This window comes from Gallus gallus, chromosome 3 (assembly GCF_016699485.2).
Source record: "Gallus gallus isolate bGalGal1 chromosome 3, bGalGal1.mat.broiler.GRCg7b, whole genome shotgun sequence".
NCBI classification, from domain to species: domain Eukaryota; kingdom Metazoa; phylum Chordata; class Aves; order Galliformes; family Phasianidae; genus Gallus; species Gallus gallus.
This window is the reverse complement of record NC_052534.1, coordinates 106,728,202-106,745,046: the sequence shown is the minus strand read 5'-3', so window position 1 is coordinate 106,745,046 and position 16,845 is coordinate 106,728,202. Positions and strand designations below refer to the sequence as shown.

At 45.4% G+C, this 16,845-nt stretch overlaps 1 protein-coding gene across 2 annotated transcripts in view; it reads left to right on the top strand.

Annotated features, from left to right (window-relative positions):
- The window catches only part of XKR6 (XK related 6), a 188,446-nt gene that overhangs the window by 145,060 nt on the left and 26,541 nt on the right, over positions 1 to 16,845 (top strand). The window contains exons 3-4 of one of the 2 annotated variants that reach the window (XR_003074467.3): positions 1,646 to 4,048; positions 4,129 to 16,845. The exon at positions 4,129 to 16,845 is cut by the window's right edge and continues 26,541 nt beyond it. Coding sequence is in view for 1 of the 2 variants with exons in the window: in XM_015285178.4 (XP_015140664.2) it covers positions 1,646 to 2,610 (965 nt within the window). In the remaining variant the exon portion in view is untranslated. Of the gene's footprint in view, positions 1 to 1,645 lie in introns of both variants that reach the window. The other variant, XM_015285178.4, reaches the window with a different exon arrangement.

The following is a 16,845-nucleotide window of genomic DNA, read 5'->3' as shown; positions in this document are numbered from 1 at the left end:
CACACAGTGTGGCAATTACCTAAAAATTCTATGACATTTCCCAGGCTTCCAAAACTGTTTATCATGTCCATCAAATGCAGGCTGGGAATAAATCCGATCTACAACTATTTGGGGCTTAAGCTGTTCACTTTCAGAAGTTTCCATACTTCCCCAAGTCTTATACACAAGCCTTGTTGAGGTCACTCCGAAGTGGTGTCTGGAAAACCACAGGTCTTTCTACTGTCCCCATGGGAGACCTTCAGGCAGAGGGAGAAGGGAGAAGGAAGGAGGATTTGAATGTGTAGATGATGCTTCCAGGGGAATTTTTGGCAAAGCCTTAGTCAAACAGTAGCTGCCCAATTATTTGACTTCTCGGTCATGTATCTTAGTCCATCACCAGTTGCTTCACCTGCAGGGCTGTTGAAGTCCAGTGATCTGCAATAGGAGCAAAGGAGTGATATGCCAGTGGTCTTTATTTGTTTTCAGGAATCTGCCTCTTAATTTTTATGATGATGATTCGCTCAATGATTTGTTCAATTTACCGTTGCGATAATCAATGGTATTGTATTTTTAAAAGATTATCACACTCCTGGAGTGTGATGGAGTGTTATTTTATCCATTGGAGCAAATAAATAAGTTTAAGCATTGGCTGTAATGAGGAATAAGACTGAGACTCTTTGGAATATTGTGGGATGCCTGCCCCATGCCAGAGTGCAGGGGCACAAGGTGGGAGCTGAGGGTGACCCCAGTGCAGGCAATGGCCTCACTGGTGGGAGTGGTCCCGTAGGGTCCAAGAGCACTAGGCAGAGCTGAATGGTTCATTAGCTGTCCCAGACAGAGCAAAGACATGAAAGAGATCCGAGGTCCTTCCAGTGGGCTTCACCAAGACAAGAAGGAAACGGACAGGGCTGGAGGCATGACTGTAGGGTTGGTCCCGTGTCTGTTCTGGAGTCGGTGATGGAGGCGTGCTACCTTCAATACAGGTCTTCAGTCTGTCCTGGAAATAGTACAGGAGGATTGCTGGAGCAGTCAGGTTCTGTGTTTTGGGACCGTCTGAGGGGTACTGATGGCATCTGTATATTCATCTGCACGTGGCTACCAGTGATAAAACTGATCAGCTGCCTATTTCTCCCATTGGTGGATGCAAACAGAGGTTCCCGATCAAGGCAGAATCACGTACACGTTAACGTGAATGCAGCTTGTAGGAAAGTATTTTAGGTTAAAAAGGATGTGAAAGAAAACATAGTTGTTCTGCTCTTCCAAGGATGTGCTCCAAGATGGATCTCTTTCTGCAGAAAGTAACCTTCATCCTCGGGCTGCAACCTGTAGATGGGTTCTGAGTTTCAGATTCTCAGATGTGGATGTAATCACAATGAGGACAGAGGCTGTTTTCAATAGGAAGAGCAGAGCTGGGGTAGGGTGGCAGAGCCCACTGCTCCTGAATATAAGCACAGGGTTCTGCATCGGAAAACTTATGAATGTAGCATCAATTGCAATTCCCACACTGATATTTCTGTATTTCTCTCCTCCAGACTGTAAGGACAACCTGGCGTGAGTTGAACCTTTGGGCTACCGAGCCTGCCCCAGATGCAATAATTTAGTGAGCAGATGATGTTTTCAACCAATCCTCCTGTCTAACTCAGTGGATCTGTGTGTCTTCCGGCAGGTGTGTCCTCTGTGGCCTCCCTGATGTCCCTGGCTTGGGTGCTAGCCTCCTATCACAAGCTTCTTCGGGACTCTAGGGACGACAAGAAGAGTATGAGCTACAGAGGGGCCCTCATCCATCTCTTCTGGCGCCTCTTCACCATCTCATCCCGAGTTATTTCTTTTGCTCTCTTTGCTTCCATCTTCCAGCTCTACTTTGGGATCTTTGTAGTGGTCCATTGGTGTGCCATGGCTTTCTGGATCATCCATGGTGGGACAGATTTCTGCATGTCTAAGTGGGAGGAGATCCTCTTCAACATGGTGGTAGGGATTGTGTACATTTTCTGCTGGTTTAATGTCAAGGAAGGGCGGACTCGATACAGAATGTTTGCGTATTACACGGTAGTCCTGACGGAGAACGCTGCCTTGACGCTCCTTTGGTATTTTTACAGAGATCCTGACACCACTGACTCATATGCCGTGCCAGCACTGTGTTGTGTCTTTCTTAGCTTTGCTGCTGGGATAGCTTTGATGCTGTTATATTATGGTGTGCTGCATCCCATGGGGCCAAGAGCTAAGATCTTTGCCAGCTCCTGTTGCGCCGAGCTGCTCTGGGGCATTCCTTTGCCCCCCGATGTTGAGCCCATGGCACCCCAAACCCCTGGGTACCGGGGGGCCCAGGCTACGCCCACCAGAGCGGTCACGGAGCAACAGGAGGAACTCACAGCTGACACTTGCTTGCCCGTTTTCCAGGTGAGAGCAATGGTACCATCTACTCCATCTGGGCGACCCTACCCCCCCGAGGGGCCTCTCATTAAGATTGACATCCCAAGAAAGAGATATCCTGCATGGGATGCTCATTTTGTAGACAGGAGGTTAAGAAGAACTATCAACATCCTCCAGTATGTCACCCCCACAGCTGTAGGTATTAGGTATAGAGATGGACCTCTCTTATATGAGTTGCTACAATATGAATCTTCACTTTAAAGCTCCTTAAAGCAAAAGTAAAAGAGGGGACCTTATTTTTGTTTACGGTAAACACAGATCATGAAACAAACACAAACCTTCAGATAAGCTTTCTTTCTGGTTGCTGTATGTATAAAAAAAAAAAAAGAAAAAGATATTCTCTATGTTTTGTAAGTAAAAACAAAAAGAAAAACTTTTCTTTTGTTTTTTACACACAAGAAACAGTATTTCAACTTCCACACCTAGGATTCACAGGTGGAGAAGGAGGCATCTCCACATCAGTTTTATACCGTACACCAAGTGTAGAACATTATTTATGGGATTGGTGCTGATTGAAAAATAAAAAAACAAACAAACAAACCTACAACTGCCTTATGCCCTTAGGTGCTGAGTTTCATTAAGTACTGTCACCTTTCTCATGCAAAACTCTTTGATGATTATATGCCAGGAAAATAATGATAATAATAATAATAATAATAATGAAAGAATATGTGACTGAAATACAAACCTTAAAATTAATAAGAAAAAAAAAGAAAAAAAAGAAAAAAAATAACAACAACAACAGAAAAAAAAGAGAGAAATGTCTGGAAATATCTCATTGCTCTCATTGGATTTTACTTAAGAAAAAAAAAAACAACAAAGAAAGCAAGGCCAAGACAACCCCAGTGGAGATTGTTTTTGCTAACGGCTGAAAGACAATGTCAGGTCTGCACCTCCAGTTGGTGGCACATTTGTGACACTGTTTGGCCAAGCCCGTGCAACTTGCCCAAGTCGTGTTGTAAATGTGGCCCAGCTGGGGAGCCACGTTCCTCCTGCAGGTGGCCCATGCACCGTGGTCAGTTTGCAGCGGGGGAACATGGCGACGCACAGCTGATCTTGTCTTGAACAGCTGCACATGCTGATGCCCACTGGCTTCAGTGGAGTCAGTAACCACCACCAGAGCCCAGAATGAGGCCGGCCACGTTGGTCTCTGGAAAATAAAAAAAGAGATCTCCAATTGTGAAATCTTAAACCAAAAACACTCTACTAAAGCATATCTACGCATCTCTGATAATTTCAGTAATAATAAAACTCAGCATAGTAGCAAAAAGCGAGTCAATTTAAAGGCACAATACTTGATCAGTGACTGGCAAAATAATTTGACCTACTGTATCATTTTAAGGCTGTGAAAGGCATACGTGTATTATTTGTAATCTCGTGTTAAGACCTGTCACGTCTCATTCAGTGCGAGCCTTAAAGTGATTGTAAAGCATCCTTTGTTTCATTTGGGGCTTTTGGGGGTTTTGATTTTTTTTCTTTTTTTGTTCTGTTTTTTGGGTTTTTTTGTGTTTTGTTTTTTTTTTTTTTAAGGAAAACAAAATCTGAAAATCGGGATAAGCAAACGAACGAACGAACAACAACACAAACAAACAACAACAGGAAAGCAAACAAACAAACAGACAACAAACTTCTTCAAACGGTAATAACCTGTAAACTGACTCAACGTCTTGAGATGATTCGGTGCTTTGTATTTTTGTTGATGTTGTTGTTGTGATTTAGCTGAGATTTCTTCGACTCGGTACGTGTGGGGAACTGCTGATAGAACTGTCTCGTGTGTCACCCTCGACTGTAAGTACATGGCAAGAAACAACACCGCAGGAAGCGCAAGAGCGTAGCGGGAGCATCGTGGTGTAGCTTAGCCTTCCCACCGCAAGGAGATTCTGCCGCCTCCGGTCATGGCCAAGCATAGACGGTCGCCTGCCAAGGGTCGCGTGGTTGCCTTGACATTTCCCAGTAAGCCGCCCGCTGTCAGACCATTTGCATCTCTTGACTTCTGTTTCTGTGCTGGAATCTCTGTTTCGAGTTGAATCACGGGGTCGCGTCTACCCACCACCCTTTTCCTTTCGGAGAGTGTCACTCTTTTAAAGGAGTATTCCCGTTTCAGGGCATCTTTTCAAATCCCACCGCCCCTCTGCCTGGGAGGGGGGAAGCAACAACAACAAGGAGGGTATTTTTACGTGAATACTGTAGTGCTTTCTGTGTGTGTTTGCAATTTTTTATTCCAGAAATACTGTAACTGTATAGGGTGCAGAACTCCCACGCTGACCTCTTCTGTAGAGAAAATCAGCACTGGGGGGATAGTTTTTAATCACAATTATGATTATTATTATTTTTTTTTAATTTGAAGAATCAGTTGTGTTTTTTTTTTTTTAATTATAATAGCATTTAAAGAAACTAGTACAAATTTTATATAACAGTTTAAAGAAGCTGAATGCTTTCTTCGCCTGAATATACCTGAAGAGAAACACTTTTTTTCGATCAGTGATCCTTTTCAGTATTCTTTTTTCTTCCAGTTGTGTCATTTTCTTTGGTAAAGAAACTTCTAACTCGTGTCCATCCCTTTTAAGGAGGGCAGGACTCATTTGCGCCAAACGAGAGACACACGGCAGAGTTTGTACGAAGCCAAATTGTCACTGGTACTGTAATTCCCAGTCAAACTCCCATTTCAGGCAAACGTTTCTGGGCTCTGATTAGAACTGACGCAACGGCCACATTTTCATGCAAAGGGAGGTGTTTTGTCTTGTCATCCCCTACCTAAATTCCCGATCCCTTGTTTATTGTACACGCATATATATGTATATACACTTATATGCATTTGTGGAGAGCTTCCATTTCCTTTCTCCATTGCCCGTATCCCATAGTCAGTCCCCCTCAAGCGTCCTACTAACATGTCACCGTGTTCCTTCCCTAATCGGTTTGTGGTCTCCATCAAAAGAGGTGATTTGTGAAGTGAACCTACCATCCTCTGGGCAATTTTGCACTGCTGTCATTAAAAGACACAGGTGCTAAACCCCTGACAATGACCCTGAGTTTCTCCTCTCAAGACTTCACTTGTTTCTTTTTCTGCAAGGACTCACCCTTAATACCAGTGTAGATACACTTTAATATGCTTCTCCAAGCCTCTCGCCCTGGTTAGAGACTCTCTTTAGTCCTTCCACAAAGAGCTCTCATCTACACATCCAACTTTTCATTGGCGCAAGCATGAGAAAGGAATGGATGGGTGAACAGCTCCACTCTTCCTCACGGACACATCTTCCAGGAGACAGCACCCTCATTTCCAAAAGCACCAAGAGAAGGTTGCACGTCAAGCGCATCAAACTTTAGGTCTGATTTCTAGATGTGAACACATCTGACGGAACAGCTGGACCCTGCCAACTTGGCATCAAGACAGTGAGATGAGCCATTGTGCCATGGTACGCTCACTGGGAGTCAAAGAGGAGACCCTTCGGTGCTGCCTGACCTCGGGAGCACCTGCAGCCTGCCTTCCCTCAGGAACGAGACCCTCACTCCAGACCACCACACCGACAGCCGTCCTCTCTGTCTCACTGCAAGAGCAGAGGGGCAAACTACTCCAGAAGTGACCTTACTTCTCAATACAGTGCTAACTTCTCACAACCAAACCAGCTTGACTAAGGGCTTGACTCATTCCTGCTCCAAAGTCCTCCTTCTTCGGGTCTCGTAGTATAGATAACAACAAAAGCAGGTGCTTCCGCTGCGTGTTAAGACTGTTACATTATCCTTAGCCACATAAACTTTCTGCCTCTGCTTTGAGTCCTTGCTTTGAGTGATATCCACTGGCATCTTGATTTAGCAAAAGATTTCCAGTGAGAGCCTATCCCAAACCTGGAGAACTATTTCCCTTTGAAAGACTTCATTGCAGCCTTAAAGTGCTCTCCCACTACACCCAACGGACAGCTTGGGGTGGTGACCATCTCCTCTAGGGACCGTCTTTAATCATGTTGCCAAACAGCACCTTTTGCCAAGCATGGGGAGCAAAACTGCCCCCATCTCTTTGTTCACAGTAATCCCAAAAGTGAGAATTTTGTCCTCTTTTTTTTTTTTTTTTTGCCCAGGCTCCCTTTGGTTTTTGGAGTGCACCCCACAGGATGCTTTGGTTGCACTTGTTTTTTAACTCCCCGGTAGGTCAGTTATGCCGTGTCCCAGCTTCTTGCCAGAAGATACTGCTTGAAGGGTTTTCTGAAGTGGAGAAGTCTGAGCCTGTAATTATTCACACCACAAGCTGCATGGACAACTTCTCTGCCATGTTTGTGCTGCTGAATTCACTCTGGGACCATAGAAATGAGCCAAGCACACCATGCCAGGGCAAAGCCAGGACTTCACCATCCCCACTGTGGAATTCAGCCCCTCTCTGGCATGGTTTTCATCCACTCCAGCAAGCCGAGGCTTGGGCACAGCTTGCACAGTCACTGATACTGGCCAAAGACCATCCCGAGTTGGCAGTGTGGATGTGGCTATGCTGTATTGAGATGAAAGAGTTTAGTAGTATGGATGTGGCCAGCACGGTTGTCTTTGAGGCCAGAATGGATCCTGGCAGTGTTTACTGTGCTAATAAAGATGTATCTGTATGCCACACAGCAGGATTTGGGATTCTGTGGAGTACATCAGCTCTGGCCTGGCATACTTCTGTTGTCTGCCCAGTTCGATGGACAAAATATTTCTTAGTTCACTCTGGTTCTTTTTGCTGAGCTTATTTTGCAAGCAGTGTCACTTACACTGGGCTAATGTCAATGCGTCCATCTCTCCATCCATCTCAGATGTCTGGCGCGCTCACTGTGGCAGTCTTACACATCTGCAGGCAGTTGATTTGGAGACTTGAGTGATTCACACCAGACCAAGTCAGCAATGGGCATACAGGAGTTACAAGGTCCTTGTCCATACCCTCGTGATGCTGTGCCACCCACACAAGGAGTTTCTTACCCAAAGTACATCTAGTTTGGACTGCAGAAGAGGAGCTGGTGTTCTGCAATTGCCAGTGGAAAGTGCAAGCGAGCCGCCAATTTCAAGAGTAAATGTATATTTTGCAGTGTACTGGATGGGAGCTAAATGTCCACTTCATCCTATCCATCTCTGCACCTGCCAAAAACTCAGTAGCCATTTGCCTGTATTTTCATTTAGAGCTGACTAGATTCAATGGGACAAAATGAATTTCAGGCTTTAGTCAGTGTTCTGCTAAAACCCGTCTGGTGGTGCTGATAGGAAGGTGTTGCTATTGACTTTCAGAGAGCAAGAGACCCTTGCTCTTCAGCTGTATTTTCCCATACACAAGATTCACTTCACAATGTATCCCTGCTCCTCATCCCCACACAGAATTGCATGACCCGAGTCACCCACACCCCACAGCATCACCAAACCTCCTGAAGAAAATGTGGTCTGAGGTCCACCCAGCACGATTTCATTGAAGCTCAGAGGTGCTTTGAAAAGGAAAACTTACTACTGTGCATTTGCAAAACCTTTTAGTGCCTGCTTGCTGGGCAGCTTGGGCAAGAGATCATTTGGAAGCTGCCAGAATCAGTAAAAAACTGTAGGGACAGGCTTTTCTAGGATCTTCTGTTACTGGGTTAGCTTCCGTCTGGATTCTGTTCAGCTCCAATGTGGTCACGCAAAGTAAAACAAACAACAAAACCCACACAAAATAAGGTCTATGCCAATCCCCACAGAAGCCAAGGCTAGCTGGTAGGGACGACGTGAACTCAGTTGCTCACCCTTTGCTTGCTGCAGCTTGCATGCTGTTACTTTGGCAGTTGTCTGCAGCCCTGGGCTTTGGGGATGGTCGATGCCCAGGGCTGTGATTGCTGTTTTCATTTTTCCTTGGAGCTCAGGTGTATTCTGGTGCAGAGAATCTCAGCCTGGTTTGAATGGGAAGATTGGAGGCTATCCCAAATAGACGTGGGCAAACCTTTCACTGTGTGCAGAGTGCATTTCCAGACCTTTGGGTACCGCTTATTTCTCCATGAGCGCGTTCAGAATCGCTTCCTTGTGTTTGAACCTGGAAATAGCAGTGTGGTGGCTCTTTTCTGCTGCGGTGTGATGTGGGGAAAGGGAGGACCCTTCTTTCTGAGCTGGAGATTGCCTGTGTTCAACCCTTGTTCCTTACTTGAAGCTCAGGCTGTAGGATAATGAGAAAAATGAGAAAGTGTGTTGAAAGATAGCTGCATATGTCCCACTGGCTCTTCACTACCAAGGAGGGAGGCAATCAGTGACAATTAAATCTGCAAAATCTGAAATGAACCTGCCAGTCTAGTTGTTGGCAGCCCTGCCCACGGCCATGGGGCTGGAACTCGGTGATCTTTAAGGTCCCCTCCAACCTATGCTGCTCTGCGGTTCTATGGAAACAATCTGGACTTAAATATAAATTCGGATGTACACACAACCCCATCGGAATGAGCGATGTTGGTAAAATAATGCAATATTTTCTTTCCTGTTGTATATTTTAAAAGATGCAAACAAAAATCCCCAAGCCACGGCAACAAGAAAGCACCGCGAGCAGACAGAAATAATTTGAGTGCACAGACTTCCCTCTCTCCCTCTTTGGGACATGTGCAGCAAGGGAACTGTTGGGAAACCTGTTACGTGCGGAGTTACTCGTGTTTGGATTTGTGAACAGCTGTGTTGGTCAGATGGTTTTTTCCAGCAAGTGTAGCAACGGGCCGTGGTCGAAAGCTCATTGCAGGTTTCAGGGTGATGGGACTCCTGGGTTTCAGCCCCAGCTCTGCCACGACGTCGCTGTGTAACCTTGGGCAAGTGATTTAACCTTTCTGTGCCTACAGTTTACCCATCTGTATACATGGGTATAATAATATTTACCTACCTCACAGGGGTGTTGTGAGGCTTAAGCAAATGCGTGCGGGAGGTGCTGGAATCGCGCCATAACGTTGTCGTTCTCCTGGGTTTGTGCTGTTACCAGGAAGGAGCAGTGAAGGGGTTGGTTACACCACACGGAAGGAGATCCTGCCAGTCCATGTGCGTGTCGAGAAAGTGATCTTAAGTCTTTTCTCTCCCCAAAAGCAAGGAATGGAGAAAACGGTTGTGTGCCAACTCAATAGCCTTGCTTTCCCAGTCCAAGATAATAGCGCTGTTTGCAATATTGTTTTCTTACGCAGCAGGTGACCTTTCCCTTTTCCTTTCTGTTTCTGGAAACTTGAAACTAAAGATCACAAAAGTATTTCTGAACCGAACAGATTACTGATGAATACTTGAATTTCTTTAAAAGATGCTCTCATCAGCCACGGTTAATGTGCACTAATCTTTCAGTCATCAGCATCCATCTGAATACAGTGAAAAATTTGCTCACGCTGTTTTGGAATAGCCTGGACCTTGGTTGGGAGGCTGGTATTCTGTTTGAGTCTTGTAGGCATGGGAAACTGGAGTCTCAACTGAAAAACGTGAACAATCTGTTATTCTTTTTGCTTTTGCCTTTGGGTTTCTTGGCTGCCCAGGGACAGCACGATAACTGCAGTTCACTTGGTCGTATGGTAGCTTTTTTCACTGTTTCTTTCCACCGTGTGTGAAGGTGGGTTGTGCAAGGGGAAACCAGAGTCAGTGCTGCTCATGTGCTTCTCTTCTCCAAGTACCTGCTTCCCCGCCAAAAACACATCCAGAGAGACCAGACCAGGGCTGCCTTCACACCCATCCCCAACCAAAGCTCCCCTCACCACCAGTGGGAGCTTTGGCTGTCGATGATGTGTCCTTCAAGGTGGATTCATCCCTGGTTTAACCCCAGAATGCTCAGTGAAACCCACAGTGATTCTCTCTAGACAAGGGGAGGGGTTTTTTCTGTTATTTTACTATTTTTTTTTTTATTGTTTGAGTGTCCTGACCATCCTGTAATGTCTCTTTTTGCAAATTCAGTGTGAGGCAAGACTGCCTGCTCCCTTCCAGCAGCGCTTTGTGAAGCCTGCTCACGCACTCCTTACTCGGGCAGAGCTCCTGGGTTTTGCTGTGGGATCTTCCTTCCTCTCCTGAGTAAGGACTGAAATCTGGGCAGCGTTTCAGCAAGCCGTCATCTTCACTAACCCGAGGTTCGCCTTGCATGAAACCAGAACAAAGCTGGGAAACCCTCCTCCACCTCCGCCTTAGTCTGCCGCGTCCCTCGCGTCCCATCCCTGTTCCTGTGTGCCACCATAGGGAGGTCGGTCGGATCTTCTGGTTGCATGGCCCAGTCTTTTCCACATCACCAACCATGTAGCAGCAGATCCTCCCCCTAGGGTAGAGCACATTCAAAAGCTCTCTTCTTGCAGATGAGCCTCTTCCCATGAGCATCAGCTCTGGGGCTGCTCCTTCCCCCTTCGCCTCCTCCACCATTTATTTTCCCTGTTTGAAGCACTCAGCTCAGTGCTTCTGGGTTTTCTTTTTACTGCTTCTCTTCCAAAAAAAAAAAAAAAAACAACAAAAAAAAAGTTTGAAGCTGGAAAAAAACCAACACAGCAATGTAACTCCTTCGGTGCTATGCTAACTGCTTTGTTCTACCCAACCAAGTGCTGGCCAACGTACAGATTGTCCCTCTTTGTCCTAAGAAGCACCACACATCTGTGTCTTGAACAGGGATGAACTGAGAGGGATGAGAGAGGGCGAGTGCTGTTCGGAAAGCAATGGAAGTCTTATGTGTATCTAGTAGAAAAAAAAAAGAAAAAACTAAAAAAAAGATGTAAATGCAGACTGCTTTCGTAGCTAATTGTCAACCAACTTGTGGAACTAAGTAGGATATAGCCTATAAGATATTGAGGGCATTATATATATATATATATATATATATACACACACATATATAAGATATGATGAAAAGTTTACTTTTATCAATAAATCACCCTTTAATTTTCCTGAAAATGCACTATTCAATAGTAAACATATCTGCCCGTGTTTGCAGACAGCTGATTTGCTTCGAGCCACTCCAGCAGCAATGGCTTTTCCAACTGCAGAGGTCAACAAGCAGGTGTTAGGTCTGATTCGAAGTGGATGGCTCAGAGTTTTGGGGATTAAAGGGACTAGTCATCGTGTATGCCTGCCTCTATATACGCAGTGGAGATATAGACAAGCATACATGCCATGTTACTGCAACAGTATATATGTTTTAATATATATATATGAATACATTGTGAATTCCTAAGGGCTTTTTAAGATGAGGAAGGCAGTTTCTGGTGTGAGCTGCAAAGAATTTGGGGATTGAAGGTAGGGCTGTAATAAGTATTCCTAGCATGTTATTTTTTAAAGTCAAAATAGGGATAAACAGTCGTCAGAAGCTTAAGGTCCTTCTGGAGAAATGCTGTACCACCTGATTTTCCTTTCTTTAAGAAAGATGGAAGCCAAAATCAGACCAAAAGTTAGGGCCACACGCAGTGTCAGTATAAATCAGTAAAGCTCCACTGATGTCCTCACATTCCACGTCTCAATAACAATCTGGTGCCAGGGGAACCTAAACTGAGCATTATGGCCCCACTGGGCTTTCCTGAACCAGTGATAAGAGACTTCCTGTTGTTGCTGAAACTCAGTCAAAATCTTGGACAAAACCAAGTGTCTCTTTCCAAGCAGAGCCATGTGAATTTGGCAAACCCCTGACCCACACAGGGGCTTTCTCTGCCACCCATACCAGTGAGAACAGCCCTGCTTACAGGGGCAGCACAGTGGGTTCTTCTTTTTGGGGACTGGACCCCAAATCTAATTTCAAGCCCTATGGATCTGAATGCCAGCTGGTACCCGAAGGGAATGAGAATTGTTTTCTCTCCAGATGTCATTCCCGTCCATCAATCACAAGAACAAGGAGCTCAGATTTTCCTATTTTTGCCAATAAAACCTGCTGCCAGTCCCAGAGTCCCCTCCCTCAAACCCAGCTACCACCACCTGCATGTCTCCCCTTTCTTCCACCTTAAAAACAAATGCTATTCTTTCCCAAGTAGCAAAGATCCAGGACAAATGCCAGATGATTACACCTGCAATCTGTTTGCTTTAGGATTTTATTTCAGTTTCAGAGGGCATATGAGTACACACAGAGACACATGCCTGCAGAAATTGCAGTAACCTGAAGTTGAGGCCACTTGACTTCAATGGACTTGCTCTGAGCTGACACTGCTAAAAGAGAAACCACACACCAAGTGTTCCCCAGGCTCCCCCCAAATTACTAACAGTTTCATGCTGTTCCCATATAATTTGTTTCTGTTTTTGTTTTTCAACAAATACTGAAAACTGGTTAACAGCCAGTAAATTTACGATGGATAAGTAGTAGGAAAAGTGTACTGGTTCTCACTTATCCATAGACCTCTTAGCACTACTCCAGCAATTAAACAAGCCTTAAATTGGATGTGATTGCTGCCATTTGGAGGAGAGCTGTGATCTAAAAAGGTATCACAGCCAAATCCGTTGGCCCTTTCTTCTCTACGTAGGGAGAGTGAGGAGGAAGAGATTTTACATCAAATGTCGAAGTTTGCCATTAGCTACAAAGTGTGCCCTTTATCAGGAAAAAACAACAATGGTTTTGTCTGGTGGTTCCACTCTGCAAACTCTTACCATTCCAGCCTTTTGTTCCAGTGGGAATGGGAAGTAGTTTCAAAAGCGTTTAAATACTCAGGGAAGGACTATTTCAAATCTAGGTTTGGTCACTTCCATTTGCATCACTGGGCCAAGTTCAGATCATTCCGGTCATTTCCCATGGTGTGAAACCAGAGTGAGACAACAGCAGGGGTGGGACCCATACATGGTATCCCAATGGTAACCCAGTACGTGCAATGTACTCCCAATGGTGATGTAGATGGAGACCTGGTATACCATGTCCCATCATGCAGAAGGATCTCCACCACGTCCCAGCCCCAGGAGCTGTTTCTCTAACAATAAAAGTTTCACAGATAGGCTAGATTATTTATTTATTTATTTATTTATTTATTTATCTATTTATTCATGATTGCGAGGAAATATCATCTCTTTAGCATGTATATTTTTGGATGGACTGTTGTATATAGAAAGTAAAATCACAGTGCCTGAAGATGTACGTTCTCTTTCCATCTCTGCTGTGTGCTGTTGGATAGGCAAACCAAGCTGTTAGGAATGCCTCTGCTACCAAATGCAACCTGCCCTGCCTAAACTCCCTGGTACCATTGGCTTGTGTTCCTGGGGAGGTGATAAGGGAATAGTTGATCTGTTGTCTGGAACCCATCACCAACCCCATCTCCAGCCCTGCATCCATGCTGTTCTTTCCCAAGGCACTGCAGCATGGCTTTAAAGATTCCTTTGTGCCCTACAGAAGTGTTGGGAAGACAAGAGTAGTGAAACACTTCTTGCAAAGCTCTTGAGCACCTTCTGATTGAATGGAATTCTCTAAGTTGATGGCATCTTCTAAAATCAGCTTTCATCCAAGAGGGACTTCTGATTAGTGAATTTTGATAGTACTGGAAAGTTGGCACAGCCGTAGGGAATAGCACAATTTAAATGCTAATATTTCAGAAGTGTCACTTTTTCCATAAATATTGAAATTTGACCAATCATTGCTAGACCTCTTTGTTAACACTGAAAACCCAGAAAACATTCTTGCACTGGATTCCTCAGAAAAACCTGATTCACTGAGCACAAATTCCAAAATCACCCCAAAATGGTAAAGAGAAGCTGCTAAAGCAGGACACTTATGTTCTTCCAATGCACCTGCAATGTGCTGTACCGTAACCAATGAATACTGCCCATCCGCCTTGCAGTACGTGCATTGGGACCCCAGCCAGGCTCAGTACCCCGTTGTGCTGAGCACTTTACCAAAACACAGAGGGACATGGACTTGCCCCAGAAGAGCTTTTAGTTCCACTGTAGTTGTTTTTGTGACCTTGGACAAGTCGTAGAACTGCTCTCTGCCTCAGTTTGCCCATCTCTAAAATGGGAGTTATGAAGCCTACCTCGCAAGGATGATGTGAGGAGTATGTCAGTGACAGCAAAGTGCTTTAACATCAGAAGTACTGTAGGACTGTAGCATTCATGGGCAAAGCAGGTGAAAGCAGTGTAGCATGTCTCCTGGTCCCTGTCTTCACGCAGCCTGGTAGACACTGGTCTGATTTGGCTGTTTCAAGAAGGACTAGCAAAAGCCAGACGAGATGCCGTGCTAAGCTTAGGGTTAACACTTTCCTCCATCCTTCAAAACGCTTCACTCTCCCATAGGAAAACAGCCATGGAAGTCAGTTGAGGAGCCAGGGATTTCCTACAATCATCTTTGGGCAGGGAGTTAGAGAAAGCAGAGGTGGAAAGAGCACATGGGTCATCAGGTGCATTCCCAAGAATGCCTGTGCTGTGGGCATCCTGTATCTTACGCTCTCACCCTGAATCCTGTCTGCATGGAAATATTCCAAAGAAGGGCCTTGCTTACCCTAGACCCTCCTGATCAGGCACATTAAATAGAACTTATGGCCTAAGATTTCCTAGTAAGAAGTCTATTTTTTTGCGAACTAAGCTTGAAACTCAGTCTTGCCCATGCCTTGAATCTTGCCTTATTAACCGAACTCAGTGCATTCTGGACCCAGGTCATCCATCTGAAGTCATTCTTCCAGTGCCGCTCTGATCCTGTGGGGCTTATGTCTGTCATCATGTTAGGAGCAAGGATCTACCACTGAGATCAGGAAAGGTTGGCTCCTTTCTAGGTCACTTCTGCATGTGAGCCACCCTCTTGTCCTTATTGGGGTCTAGACAGACTGGGCTCCAAATCAGACCCCACAAAAAGATCTGAAAGACCAAGGAAAATTACTTCAAGTCCTGCCATGGTGGCATTTTAGCACCATCCCTAGCTTCTGCCAGCAGGATACATTTGGGAGGCACGAAGACCCCCAGCAACCCCTGCTCTGAACTGGCTAAAGCAAGCAGACGAGGATAGGCTTGGTCCTCTTGCAATGCCACCGAGCTCGATGGCTGTCCCCTTGATTTGGTGCTGTGCCACTGAGAGCAGAGTCAGGCGGGCGTCATCATGATGCAAACCTGGTGCTATTAATTTGGCATAGAGTGCCTGCGAGTGTCTTCTTTTCTTGATCACCAAGCAATTAGTTTATGCACAGGAAGCCCAAGGTTTATGTACTGTCTGCTGTGACTTCTCATTTCACAGGGGGGCTCTAAAGTATTCTATCTCGTTCCTCAACTCTTCCTCTATGTCTGCATCTTGGAGGGCAAGGTGTGCATGTGTTGGTGCTTGAGTGTCAATCCATGAGCAAAAGTAACGGAGCAAGGGCCAACCGGAAAGTGCATTGCAGGAGAGGATTGAACTGAGTGTAGGAGAAGTGCGGGGTAAGCCCTGAGAAAACCAGACACGCATTTGATCTCTGTCTCCATCTGACAGCACTTCTGTAAATCTGTTGAGACTGTTGCCTATGTCCGGGACAGTTTTGTCTCCGGGCTCCTGGGGAGTGACAGATTGAGATATTCAGGGCAGGGTTGTGTGGAGGGATGAGATCAGACTCTCTGAGCGCATCCAGCACGTCCCAGGAGGCAGCCCACGTCAGACTGTGCCCTGATCATCTTTGATCGAGCTTTGAGCTCTAAATCCTGCTTCCCTTACATCGGCGCAAGTATCTTGAACTTGGCAAGATGTGGTCTTTTTAATTTAGGAAGGCTGTTTTAAAAGTGCCCGAAATGCTAGAAAAGAGCTCCTTAAGAAGACCAAATTCTGGTCCCCATTTCACTGTATGAACCCTGTATGAATTTTTTAATGGAACAGCCTGTTTTTTTTTTTTTTTTTTTTTTGCCATCAGCAAGACCAGACGTTGGCCTGGCCCCACCTGCCCTGATTAACTCCCAAAGCCCTTTATTTGTTGACGCCAGTGACGTTAGGGCAGCAATGTTTCCATTCTCCAGACCTTGTGGTGCCTTTTCTTGTGGTGCTTACCCTTTGCAGGACTCCAGTCAAGGCAACCACTCGCATCAAACAGCAACGCCAGTACTTCTCCTCTAGATTATGTGCCACTGCAGTAACAGAATTTAATGTATACATATATAAATACAGATAGATAGATATAAATATTACTATAGTTATAATTATATATATATAATTGAGGTTCTGATGCCGCTGTGAAGGGAACGGATCGTTCCTCTGCAGGATTACACTGGGTGAAACCAACAGCTCAATATCTCGTAAAGGCTTGCAGCCTTGGCAAGGAGATTCTCTCCCATGCGTTCGTTCTCACATCACCCATTTCTCCTCAACACAACAACAATTTCCAAAGCATTTCTCCAAATTCTGGGGCAGATGATGCCACGTGGCAACATTGTCCTCCTGCCATGGGATGGGTGGATGTCACCTTGCCATGAAGGGAGGATGATGGGGCCAATGGGATGGCATCCCCAGATGGTGGCTTTATTGTTTCCTTTGCACCAAGGGGATGCAACCCAACATATTGCAGTTGGTGTTTTCTCCGCTAGCCAACCACCCTGCCCGCCAGCAAGCATTCCTATCTCATCTTCCCAATCGTC